Source organism: Pinus tabuliformis, chromosome 2_2, assembly GCF_031772625.1.
Source record: "Pinus tabuliformis cultivar Carrire ecotype Pingquan chromosome 2_2, CPIR1, whole genome shotgun sequence".
NCBI classification, from domain to species: Eukaryota; Viridiplantae; Streptophyta; class Pinopsida; order Pinales; family Pinaceae; genus Pinus; species Pinus tabuliformis.
The window spans coordinates 207,398,037-207,411,715 of NC_142300.1; the positions used below are offsets into that span (position 1 = coordinate 207,398,037).

The 13,679-nt window shown below is 42.2% G+C and overlaps 1 protein-coding gene across 7 annotated transcripts in view; it reads right to left on the minus strand.

Annotated features, from left to right (window-relative positions):
• Positions 1-8,626: 8,626 nt before the first annotated feature.
• LOC149192069 (las1-like family protein) overlaps positions 8,627-13,679 on the minus strand; it is a 251,744-nt gene continuing 246,691 nt past the window's right edge. For all 7 annotated transcript variants that reach the window (XM_089404471.1, XM_089404470.1, XM_089404467.1 and 4 more), the window contains 2 exons: positions 10,132-10,452; positions 8,627-10,036 (listed from right to left, as the gene is read on the minus strand). In XM_089404471.1, the coding sequence (XP_089260597.1) occupies positions 8,763-10,036; positions 10,132-10,452 (1,595 nt within the window). In that variant the 3' untranslated portion in view covers positions 8,627-8,762. The remainder of the gene's footprint in view (positions 10,037-10,131; positions 10,453-13,679) is intronic.

Genomic DNA, 13,679 nt, shown 5'->3' on the forward strand with positions numbered 1-13,679 from the left:
TGGATGCATTAGAAAAGTTGGTGCCTGACAGGGAGGAATGTGCAGCTGTGCGCCTTGAAATAGGCAGATACTTCACTGGCAGTGGTTTGTATGGTAACTTCCATGCAATGGACGACAAAGATAAATTTGATTCTCTCACATGGTGGGAAACATATGGCGGCGACGGACTTTTGCGAAAATTGGCATTGAAAGTTCTTGCACAGGTTGTAAATTCTTCTTCTGCAGAGAGGTGTTGGAGCACCTACAGTTATATACATAATGTGAAAAGAAACAGGCTCAACGAAAACCGAGCAGAAAGCTTGGTTTATGTGCACTACAATTTGAGGTTGTTGAGCCATTACTGTGATCGGGCTAATGAAGATCCCACATATAAAATTTGGGACAATCACCCTGAGGACGACAATTTGGAAGATGGCATTGTACATATGGAAGAACTAGAAGATGAGCTTGTACGGGATGAAGCTGAAGCAGCTGCAGCAGCCATGCCACCTCCACCTCCACCATCCAGTTCTCGGGGCCCGAGTCTTGTTCCATTGCTGTCGCCACCTCCATCGACACCCTCGCGTGGAGGCTCTAGTTCTGGTCGTCGGTCTGGGCGGGAGACTCCTAGAAGACCGCCAAGACCTACTTATACTCCTGGAGACTCTCGTGGCAAGGGCCACTTGTAGATTTACAGTTTACTTGTCTTTTTTAGTTTCTATTAGACTTGTGACTTGTCACTTTAGTTTTCATAACTGTTCAGTGTTGAGTTTTGAGTCCTTGACTCTTGACTCTTGACTCTTTCATATCATTATGACATTATGATATTTTTTGTAAACATTATATCACTGGTGACTGTGACAATGAAAATTTGAAGTTTGAAGTTGGGCCTTGGCAATTATAACTCATTGGTAATGATTGTGAATTATGAATATGATGCTTTGTGAAAGACTAAAGTTGTTTCATTTCATCTCATTATTCATGTTTCATTTTATAAATTTTTAACATTTCATATCATGTTAACAGTTAGAAGTTAGGACTTAGAAATATCTTCGATATTACTTCTTGTAATGGTTAAACTTGGCTTACAAGTACAACTTGTTACTTTGGTGATCAATGATGATAAATGTTATTGAATTGAATGTTATTTTAATTTATTATTTTACTAAGGTTGATGACGATTATAATTTCTAGATGATTGATGTGATATGGTTCAATGATCAATTTATGTTTTTTTATGTTTTTTATGTCTATTTCATCATTCTACATGTTTTTGTTGACATATATGTATCAAAAATTAAAAAATATAAAAAATATATATATTTTTAAAAAATCGCTCCCCGATTCGCTCCCAAACCGGGAGCTTCTGAAAATGGTCGCTCCCGCTCCCGCTTCCGCTCCCGCTCCCGCTCCCAAGTAACACTGCTCGAGCTACTTAGCCGAGTCACTTGTTGTTTAGCAAGAGTTCTTCAAGTGAAGAGCTCACCCTTTCTTTGGGGAACTTCGAGTGCCACCCTAGGAAGGTTTTTCTTCGTTTCTTTAGGAGGAGGACCTCATTGTGATTTCCAGCGATTGCATTCATCTCTAGGTGGTGTGTATTACTAGAAGATGCAGTGGAGAGGACACTGATTTTTCTTGTGGTGTCTTACTGTGGAGTTTGGGTGAGATATTTTCCAGAGAGGAGGCATCAGAGGATTGTTGGCATTTGGGAGAGTTTTGGAGCTAGAGGAGTGTGCTACATTGCAGGGTGACTTTCGCACTACCTGGGCCAGTGCAAAGGCAAAATTGGGTGCTCACATGGAGGGTAGAGTATGAGTCTTTGAGGCTGAACTTCACCGTGGAGGTTAAGGGAAATATTTGGAGAGGTGATTGCTACATTTTCGGAGCTTGGAGGAGGATTTCGTTGGTGTTCCTTGCAGACCATATTCCTTGAGCAGTTTGGAGGATGTAGGGCCTGTTGGAGGCCGAATTTGGAAGGTCAAAATTTGGCCAAACCATTTATGGATTATTCTAGGTTTTTGACAAGGATCTCAAATATAAAGTTTCAGAATTTTTTGAGCACCGAAGGTGGGGTTTTCAGTCGTATATTTGCAGAAAATAGTCCAGCATCGCTGGGGATTGCACAGTGCCTTTGGGGGTCGATTTTGGGAGGTCAAAATTGGGCCAAACCATTTCTGGGTTTTTCTGGGTTTTGATCAAGGAGGTTGGGGCTGAATTTGTAGCATTTTCCAAGCAGCAAAAGTAGAGTTTCTTGCAGTTCCTTTCCAGCCAGCAGTGTAGTTTTTTTGGGCAACGCAGAGCATTAGAGGAGCAGGCATTTTCCAGTACTTAATATCATTGTCTCATCACCTGGATTTTGTCATGCTTGCCATTGAGGCAAGCCTAGGTGCATTCATCCATACTATTGTACTTGCTCCACTGATTAATAAAATGGTTGATTTGGTTCTACTTCTGGAGTTTTCATGAGCATGTGTTGTTTATTAAAATTTTCATTGTTGAGAATCGTTTTTGCTTTATATATCACTATTTGTTTAAATTAGGAACATTACAGTGGTATCATAACCTTGATCTTGGCCCAGTTGTGGGTAGCCAACAAGAGCATGGGAGATTTCGGTATGAGTGTCAAGTGACGGGTGAAACTGGAGACAAACCCATGGCTCAAGGGAAATCTAGTATGCAGAAATTCTGGGGTGGAATTAGTTGGGATGATGAGGGATTAGCCCAGTTGAGGAGGGTGACAGACCAGACCCATCCTCACCCTTACAATACAGACACTAGAGGTGAGAAGGTCATGGGGGTGCAGCCATCTACATCATGTGGGGAAAGTCGACAAAATCAAGGCACCAGAGCTCTTGAAAAGGAGGCAAAAAAGGGACAGTTAGAGGGTGGGAACAGGGGGCGCTTTTGTTGGTGGAGACCTAGCTTTAGATATCCAGAGCTTGAGGAGGAGGTTGAGCATGATACTAAGAGCCCATAGGATGGTGAGAAGCACATTGATATACCCGAGGTGGTGCAGGAGTCACCATTCTTAGAGACCTCTTTGATAGCCCCATTTGACACCATGGTGGAGAGGATAGAGCCATCCATTGAGGAGGTGCCACTCATGGATGAGATTTCGATAGTTGCTAAGGTGTCCAGAGTTGTGACCGAGTCTACAGGTGATAGATACCCATGACAGTTTCATCAGTTCCAGGATGGCTTTCTAGCATTGAGAGAGAAGGCCACGACAGTACGAGAGGCAATTCTACAGCAAAACGATGAGCTGGAGGGCATGAGAGTCGACTGTGCTGAGTCAGCAGCTAAATTCACTCGCAATGGGGAACGCTTAGATTCTCCAATGGTACAACTAGAGTGCACATTAGAGCATCAAAGCAACCCTCTTCAGACATACATAAATGGGGCTTGTAGCATCAGTAGTTTACCTTTGCACCTTGGAGAGGGAGAGGCAGAGCCACCTCGACATATTTTATGTGTTAACCAAGCTCATGAGATGAGGCGACATGAATGGCGCAGAGTGCAACATTCGCAGGATGGAGGGTTTGTCCTATGCATGGGAGTTCCTACATTCAATCCCTCTCTTGGGGTTGGATGGCGAGAGGTTCTGAGTTGGTACCCGGTGGAGTGGGCTATTGAGATAGTAGTGGACTTGGGAAAAGCTCAACAGGAGATTCCAGGCACTGGGGATACTAGAAGCCCAAACTGGCATTGGGATCCGGGAGGGACTACCTATCATTTTCCAGGTATGCCGATTGACTACGACTTGGATGGCACAGTTGACCTAGAAGTTGAGCGTGCACATTCGCTATGGGAATCTTCGTCAGCACCAGTGGTCAACCAGTTTATGGGCAGACTCCTTTGGTTGTCTTGGTATGACGTATATACACGAGATCACGGAGTGATCGGCATACTCTGGGATGAGTTTGTCGAAGGAGGTGGCATTGGTAGGCCACGAGACAGTGCCTTGTGTGGAGCTGGGGACTCTTCACTTTTGTGTGGGGCATGGAGGACGCAGAGGAGCAAAGCAGTGGTGGTATTACTACTGACACATAAGGAGATTCACTTCTCGGATCCCTCAAGGAGGATTTGGAAGGGAGGTCCCCTAATCGAAGAGCATGGTGATGCGATGGTGGAGGTGATGATACAGGTCGGGTGCGGGCCGACGCATATGGACATAGCTTTAGGCCATCACATCCAGGGATGGGTAGGAGCATCTAGCATGGAGCAGTGGTTTGCAGATGGACATGGAGACACATGGGGGTGTGTTGTAGTATGTTGGACTGCATTGTGGAGTGGGAGTGCCTCACATCGCATTGAGTACATGTAGGGAGTGATAGGTGTCATGACACATTTGGGACACAGGACGATACAGGACGGTATAGTTGTAGTCGGGAGTATCCAGTGGTGTGTCGGGATAGGTTGCGACATACAGTGGCATGTCGTGGAGTGCGGCAATACTGGGTGGTATTAAGTGGAAGATGATGCGCCGCAGCAGGCACTTCGAGTGTTGCCTCCCACGAGACTTATGGATAGAGGCATTACGTGTACCATTGGATGCAGGCCACCTAGGATCAATGAGGACACTATTGAGCATTTGGGGAAACTATGTTTAGTGGAGACAGGGCTTTGAGGGGTTTATCAACAGATTCGAGACAGAGAGGGGATCATCCATAGGATTACTCTTGAGCATTCTGGCAGACTCTTAATCATACTCTTTGGGACATACCCACCCATCATCCTTCAGTGTTGCTGACAATCACAAAGGGTTTGGCTATTGCCCTTTGACACTCTCCATTCAATTAGCAGGGCATGGGAGACTCACCCTAGGCAGTTGGATGAGACATCGTGTGTCATGGTCCAAGAGGAGACTCTCCAGTTAAGACACTTGGTAGGTGCACAAGTTGATGGTTACAAGCTTAGGGACGGCATGGTGATTGTCGAGGTAGCATATGTTCCACCCCTAGGCTCACACTTGGGGAGGTGACCGAGAGGGAGTTACATGGTGTTTTTTCAGCTGGACAACTCGAGGCGTTAAGTGAGCATGAGGTACAAAGGACAGTAGTCCTTGTTAGCAGGATGATGCCTAGGCTTCCGGCAGTACTTGGGCACATCATCAAGAGCTAGGATAGCAGATCTTGCTCTGTGATTTGGTAGCACAGAGCAGTTGGATATTCACGGCACGAGTTCTTAATGCTCGGTGCCTACCTATTGGATACCTACATGAGGCAGAGACGGGGCATAGAGGGGTCCCAACAGCTAGCAGCATATCGCACAGACAGGCAGAGAGGATTTGGGGCTCTGGACCTTCAGTATGGTTATGGGATCCAGGGATCCAGTGGATTTGTGGGATACTCCACTCCTCAGTGAGCATGGTCAGGATAACAAGCGGAGTGATTCATTCACAGGCAGACACATGAGGGATCACTGAAGCCCTCACCATAAGACGAGGCATATTGTTGCTCAGGATTGGGGTTAGCCATGGGGCGATAGGCATTGGCACTATTGAGGCACTTTGGCAGGTTAGGCCTAACCTCGATCATCGCATAGATTGTGGCCAAGAGTTATGCGAGAGGAGGTTATGGTACGAGCGTGCTAGAAAATTAGTGATGACCAAGGTGTCACAGGGTCAACAGGATGGGTTTCTTGCTATGCTGGGCAGGGGGGCCTAGCATCACAATACTTAACAATTCAGCTACCCATAGGGGTGAGTTGGTCTCTATAGGAGAGGGTCATCCAAGTTTTCCACTGGGTTTCTATGATTCACTAATGGCGTGGGAGACTTCATTAGCATGGCAGGATGGCTAGCAAGAGGATTTCAGGAGGAGCTCATGCATGAGAGGCTTCATTCACATGGGGATTGAGTTTTATCTTCAGGGGCCCACAATCAGAGTGTCTGGGGTGGACTATTCGTTAGGGCAGCTTCATAAGGATTTGGACGGAGTTTTACATCATCGGGATGCTCTACTAACACCTCTATCTAACAGGATAGTAAGTGGAGCAAGGGGTGCTCCACGTTGATCAGGTTGGCTTGGGATCCTAGTATCGAGGGACTCCTTCACTATACTATAGTGCAGCAATCAAGGACGATCCAATGGCATATTTGGGACCTTGGTGAAGTTTGCAGCGACAGTGGGGATCCACTGTGAGAGAGGGCGCTTGTTCAGGCACTGCTTAAGGACAAGCAATTTTTGGTGCATTGGAGGATCTTGCCGAATGAGGATGCTACTAGGGAAGGCGAGCACATACTTGAGCATCCAACACTGAAGTTGCTTAGGGACAAGCAACATTTGGGAGGGGAGGATTGTCATGTCCCTTCCTAAATTAATTTGGAACAAGACTAATTATTGCATTTTGGAGCCAATTTTGGAGATAATGGGGCCCATTCGATTTTTATTAGGAGATAAGACTTAGGATAAGTTATTTTGTTGTGGTTAAATTACACATGGGGGCCACCCACACTAGGGAAATACGCACTCCCTAGTTCAGTTTCCATGGACGTGATTAAGTGAGGGCCCACAATGGAGGTAAAATTGGAGGGAAAAGTGCTCCACAAAATCTATATAAGGAAGGTAGCTCTCCTCATTTCATTCATCTTTGGCATATCGAATTTCTCTTTGGTTACTCGAGTTGATTAGCTGATTCACTTGTTGTTTAGCAAGAGTTCTTCAAGCGAAGACCTCACCCTCTCTTCGGGGGACTTCGAGTTCCACCCTAGGAAGTTTTTTCTTCATTTCTTCATGAGGAGGATCTCATTGTGATTTCCAACGATTGCATTCATCTCTAGGTGGTGTGTATTACTAGAGGATGCAGTGAAGAGGAGGCTAATTTTGCTTGTGATGTCTTGCAGTGGAGTTTGGGTGAGAGATTTTCCGAAGAGGAGGCATTTGGGAGAGTTTTGGCGCCGGAGGAGTGTGCTACCTTGCAGGGTGACTTTCGCACTACCTGGGCCAGCACAAAGGCAACACTAGGTGCTCAAGTGGAGGGTAGAGTATCGGTCTTTGAGGCTAAACTTCACCATGGAGGTTAAGCGATATATTTGGAGAGGTGATTGCTACATTTTCGGAGCTTGGAAGAGGATTCCGTTGGTTTCCTTGCAGGTCGTATTCCTTGAGCAGTTTGGAGGGCGTAGGGCCCATTGGAGGCTGAATTTGGAAGGTCAAAATTCGGTCAAACCATTTCTAGGTTGTGTTGGGTTTTTGACAAGGATCCAGATATAAAGTTTCAGAATTTTCTAAGCACCGGAGGTGGGGTTTTCAACCGTATCTTTGCAGCAGACAATGCAGAATTGCTAGGGATTGCACAGTGTCTTTGGGAGCTGATTTTGGGAGTTCAAAATCGGGCCAAACCATTTCTGGGTTTTTGTGGGTTTTGGTCAAGGAGCTTGGGGCTGAATTTGTAGCATTTTCCGAGAAGTGGAAGTCGAGTTTCTTGCAGTTCTTTTCTAGCCAGCAGTGTAGTTTTTGGGCAGCGCAGGGCATTAGAAGAACAGACATTTTCCAGTACTTGATATCATTGTCTCACACCTGGATTTTGTCCAGGTGCATTCATCCATACTATTGTACTTTCTCCATTGATTAATAAAATGGCTCAGCTGGTTCTACTTCTAGAGTTTTTATGAGCATGTGTTGTTTGTTAAAAAAAATTGTGTTGAGAATCGTTTTTGCTTTATATATCACTGTTTGTTTAAGTTAGGAACATTACAGCATTTTCTATCTTACCCTTTCAGGTTGAAGAAGACCCATCAGATGCCTCAAGTTTCCCAGCCAGTTGGAGTTCGATTTGCTGAAGAAATGAGTGACAAAGAGGCCGGGACATATTTTTTCAGCGGACTGGTTTCAAAGACACAGTTCCTTAATTGTTCACTGGCAGATTCGACAAGGGAAGAAAACCCAACCCCCTGCAAGTGAATCTGGTCGAGTTCTGCTTGATTTCTGGATCGAATCCCCTTGTTAAGAAGAGGCTTATCATTATACTGTTCCCTAGATGAGTTCTGGAGTTAACTGAAGTCGAGCTACTCTGCATTGAAGCCATAATCTCTGCCAAAATCAGTGCTGAACGTGTATGTTGATGAAATGAATTTCTGAGCAGAAAATATAAGGTGAGTGTATTATTATTAGAGGACGTAATTTGCAGCTTGAAGCCACTGCCATTTCAATCTATTTGTGGGAGTCATTTCCAAGCCTGCACACAGCCTATTCTCTTACATGTGCATGTTGTATTGCACCTGGAGCTGCATTGACAATAGGATTGTGGCAGTACCATTTTCAGTGGCTCATATCAGCTGATTAATTGCAGGTCAGGTTGTTTATCTACATGTTTCCTGGGCCGTGTATTTCCTTAACAAGTGCTGGAGCATTACCCTAAGGAACTGATATTTGTGCTCATTTTAAACGACTGTCTCCACTTCCAGGTTCTATCTCTCAAGTCTGCTCATGGTATATTCTGTTTTATTTTAATTAAGAAATGTCCTCATAGCTGCCTTTGACTATTATCAGTTGCATTGAGCTCCAGAAGCTTCTTATTGAAAACATAAATTTATTTGGAGACTGTTAATGCATGGGAAAAATATTAAAGCAATGCACAATGAAACAAATTCACGAAAATATCACCTACAGCAGAAGCATTCAAACTGTTTGAAGAAAGTGGCCTCTTAAATTTTAATTGCAAACTCAGAAATTTATTGAGAAAATCAAGATTCTTCCTAAGTGGGAAGCTTACAATCAATGCATGCATACAATCAATTCATAGTAAGTGTACAAAACTTCAGAGATGAAAATTGTTTATGTTTACTGCTGGAAGCTCTCAAAAATGTGCACTGCAGCTTGAATGGCCTTAAATTCCTCAGAATCACAAGGTTTCATAACTCCATCAATGAGTAACTGTGCTTGAATTGTAGCACAAGGGTAGGATTTTACCAACTCACAGCCTTGTGGGAATCCATTGCCATTCATACATTCCTTTTGTGGTTCCTTTCTTAGCTTCTTTACATTTTTCTGTTCAGATGCAGCAGAATAACTTTCAGCACCATTGATAGAAATAACTTCTTTTACCTCAAATACACTCTTACCATCACCTTGGGAAACCTTAGAAGGGCGTGAACCTTGTTCAGAACGTTCATTAAGAATTATTTCTCCATTTTTATCCATCCTAGCATCATCACTTATAGTTGGAAATGAGCAATCAGTACCTTGGTAAGCCTGCTTGCATCGCTTGCATTGCCTTTCTTCCTCAGTTACAAGAACCTTGCCACTTCCTAACTTATCCTGAGATCTTCCAAGAACAGGCAAAACTCCTCCTATATGTGATGTGGACATGGATGGCAGCATACCAATTGCACAAGGTTTCCAATCCTTGGTAATAATCCAATCTCCTTCGATGGTGGAGAGGTCCTCATCCAACCGTCCATTCTCAGAAACTGCATTATCAATCCTTTTAGTGTGCATGCTCTTGAGAGAATCAAGTTGCTGCTTTGCTTGCTCAAGAGAAGCACTCTGACATGCAATTGTTTTTTGGGAGACTCTATTATCATGATCATATCTTAAAGAACTATCTTTATTGACATTCAATAATTTATCATCTTCTTCAGATGGTAAAATGTTGCAGATGTTAGTTGCACCAGTTGTCCTGTTATCAATCAAACCTTGCCCTATATTATTGAGTGCAGAATGTTGGTCCAAAGAGCCTTCTGCACAGATATTTCTTTCCTGATCAATTTTTCTCAGTTTAACTAGATATTCTACTGTCCGCATAATAGAGTTGTTTCCAAGTAATTTAGCTATGATCAGCACCAGCTCTGAAAGAGCAGAGCTGTAAGCTAGACTCTGCAGACAGTCCAAAAGAAGCTCCTGTAAGAGTGTCTTAGTAACAGGACCATACCAGAAAGAAGTATTTTCCTCAACTGATTTGCATGCTCCTGTTCCTGCTGCTTTTCTGAACATTTCCAGATCCCTGAGAAGCCATGTCACCCAAAAAATAAGGTCACAAGTGTGTGGATGTTTAATTCCTACTAAAGCTCCCGGTTCAGACGGTAACTTTAGATTCTTCAAGGATTCTAGCTTTCCTGTTAAGAAAGAAAAGATCATGTCAGGCTGCTTCCATTTCCCAAGGGTCAACCAATAAAATCCATAAAATGAACTATCAACAAGTTAAAAATACCTTGCTCAAATTCGCTGGCTTCTATAGCAATAATTCTTTCCACAATAGTTTTAATTATTAGAGGTACCATGTCTGGTTTCTTAAGGCATACCGCATCAACGACCGATTTCCAGTCCTCCCTGCTAAATTGGGAGAATTCCAAGTCACTTACAACAACAATGTCCTCTGGAAAAGTATTTGAGACCACTGCCTCAAACTTGTCTTTCAGATTACCTTCCTTCAATAGGCACACATCCAGCAGCACAGACACAACTTCCGAGGTGTATGCAGTACAGAACTGCGCAAGTCTCCTTAAATTTGATTTTATATGTTTCTTCAAACCTGCAGAAGGAAAATATTATTGCTATTTTCAAAAGGGACATGCTATTAATGTCAACCGTTTTTTAAAATTTTGCTCTGAAAAGCACTATAGCTATAAAAACAGAGTATTTCCCATCTTTACAAAGATACACAAAAGCATGGTTGTGAAAATGAAGTTGGCCCAAGAATACAACATGCATCTAAAGTTTAAGGAATGCAGATGGCATGTGTCCTATACATCTTTCCCACATTGGTATTATATCAGTTCTATTGTGGACAGATACCATAGCAACATATTAAAAATATTATACAGGTGGACAGAAAAAATATTAGAACTTTAAAAACAAACATTCTAGGAACATAGAATTATGACACATCTTAGTAAAAGTAGCAATTCGTAAACAATAGGTCTGATGATTGATCAAGAACATAGGTTTATGATAAAACTCATTAAAAGTAGCAATACTTAAATAACCAAACCAAAAGATCTTGTCTACGTCAATATCAAAGCCCGAAAGAAAAGTAGATATAGGGTACGAGAACTTACCAAACATAGGAGTCAAATCTGCCATTGCAATTATCCTGCATTACAAAAAATATACGACCTAATATTCACACATGCAGTTTACAGATAATATCTACCATGATCAGGACTCTCACCATCAAACCAGTGAGTGAATGTTCTTGATAAGCATGTGCCACACGGGCACAAGTTTGGATAAGGGGTGTCTAAACATATATTGCCATATGCTTAGAACAAAGCAGGAGTGGGAGCGCTGATCAGGAGTTAATAGCAGTGCTTCCCAATAAAACCCTAGGAGAGGAGTCCCACTATGTTTTGTATATGTATGTACGGTCCAGAGAGCACTGTTAACCCTCATATTGTACGAGGATTATCAAGCATGATCTTCATGAAACCTATGGATGGTCATCATGGATGATGCTTCTAAGTTTGCTTGAGATGGTGCATGGATGCTACACATTGTTTCATAGGTTTGTCTGGTGTGTTTCATAGGTTTGTCTGATGGATTACCTGGCACATATTTTCTTTCTACTCATGATTTTACTTTATGCTAGGATGGATGATGGTTACATGCTCCTAAGTGCCATGATATGGTGTTGATCGTTATCTTTATGCCTTGAATTAGCTTGCTTGATGATGGTGCTGATACTTTTCTCCATGGTATTATATTTTGCTTATTTGTATGGAGGCTTGTTCATGGCATTGATAGTAAATGAGGAGATGTAGCTCTTTTGGAGGAAACCCTTAGTATGTGAAATGTCTATTCTGTTCCTATGATGTTGCTTAATCAATTCGACAATTACTTTCGTAGAGAGCTCAACCCCTTGGCATGTAAAAACATCTAGGTAGCCTAAGATTCCTTGCTAAGAGTTTCACTCTAGGGAGTTTTGTACCCTCCGCCAATTATTCATGTGTCTGAACCCAAATAATTGGTAGAGTTTTTCTCCCACACACACGCCAAAGCTAGAGTGGGGCTCGATGGTAAGGTCTTACGTGAGTCCTAGTGTTATCAAGTCTATGTATTTTTATCATACTAGATCATATATCTTGTGTCGCAAAAATTGGTTATATCTAGAGGTCATGTGTCTATTGTAAAATTCCCCTTCTAATGGGACGTCTATGTATATCTTGATGTAAAAGGTGTTGTCTAGCAATTAAGATAGATCTGCTAAATAGACCTTGAATTTTATTGTCAATGTTCTAAACAAATTTGTAAATAATTTTTACTAATCCTTGCAATTATGTTTCTTTGTAATTATAGCTAGTTAGGGTTTTGTTTCTTTTATTTTGATTTTCCTTGTAAATCTAGGAGGACGGCTAGGTTCTTTGTCACTATGCAAGTGCTACTCTTCAAGATCAAAGGACAAGATTGAAGTTTTGAAGGCTTAAGCCCTCACCTAACCTGGCAGCTAGGGTTTGGGCACCATTTCACATTTGAGGAAGCAGTCTAAGAAGTTGGAGAGGGCCAAGAGATCTAGCCTCTTAAGGCCTAGATCCACCTTATCCAAGCCTCATTTGCTCAACACTTTATCAAACTTGGAGGCCACAAGCCCTACAAGGGCTAGTTCCTATTGCAAGTAAGTGTTTTCAAGGGTTTATCATTCAAAGTGTTTGCAAACAAATTTTTTGTGACTACTCTTATCATTTTCTCACTAGATTTGACCCTTGTTTGCACGCTCATCTCAAGCCTTTTGAAGGTCAAAAGTCTTATTGCAAGCCTATCTAGGGCAACTGCAAGGATTTTGAGGGAAGTTAGGTCCGGCCACGAGTTTAAAAGGCTAAAATAGCCTAGTCGCAGGCATAAGAACTTGCACAAACTCATTGCAATTGATCATAAAGACTAATCTTCTCGTTGCAAATCTAATGAAATTTTGTGCAAGGGTTTGATATTGATCTTTTTCATTGAGAAATAGCCATTGCAAAAATATTGATCCATTGAAAGATTATCAAGCTAACTATGGTTGTTTTGCAAGCCTATTTGTCATTTGGGAAGGGGTTTTAATCTTTATTTGGGTTTCGGGTTATCGTTGATCCATCAAGATTGCTCTCTAGCCCTAGTCACAAGGCCAGAAGCCTCTTTCTCCTTGGCCACAAGCCGTATCAAGGGTTGATCCTGTTATCTCAGTTTTGCTTCATAGGTTTAGATTCAGCGATGTAATTTTTTATTATTCAAAAAGAAAAAAAATTGAAGGCGCTGACAGTGGGATTATTGGCGCCAATAGTAAAATGTAAAATAAATTGCGTTGACAAATGGAGTAGCATCACCCTCTTGTAGATTTGTAAAATAAAATGCGCTGACAACTAAAGTATCAACGACAATTATTAAATGTGTAGAATAAACTCTGATAGCTAGAATATCAGTGCTCTTCTGAATTTTTAAATTTTTAAATGTCAATATCAAAAGCGTTGACACGGCACACGTCACCAGAGGAGTGGGTAACCGATCACGAGCGCTAGCTAATCAAATGATAACATGTCTTTTCAGAATTTCACACTAAGATATTTTCACTGCTGGAAGGCAATCATTGTCGTAAATGAGTTAGGTAATTCATCATTTTTCTGTATGACGGATTGATTGTCAGTGTTTATTTCAAGAATTTCTAAATGGTGTAATTATGTTACGATGAGTTAAAGGTTATGCAGTTAATCCTTTCCCCGAAGCAAATCAGTTGTTATCCCGAACCTGAGATCGAATCCCACACGCATCTCTGTTGCATGTGTTTTT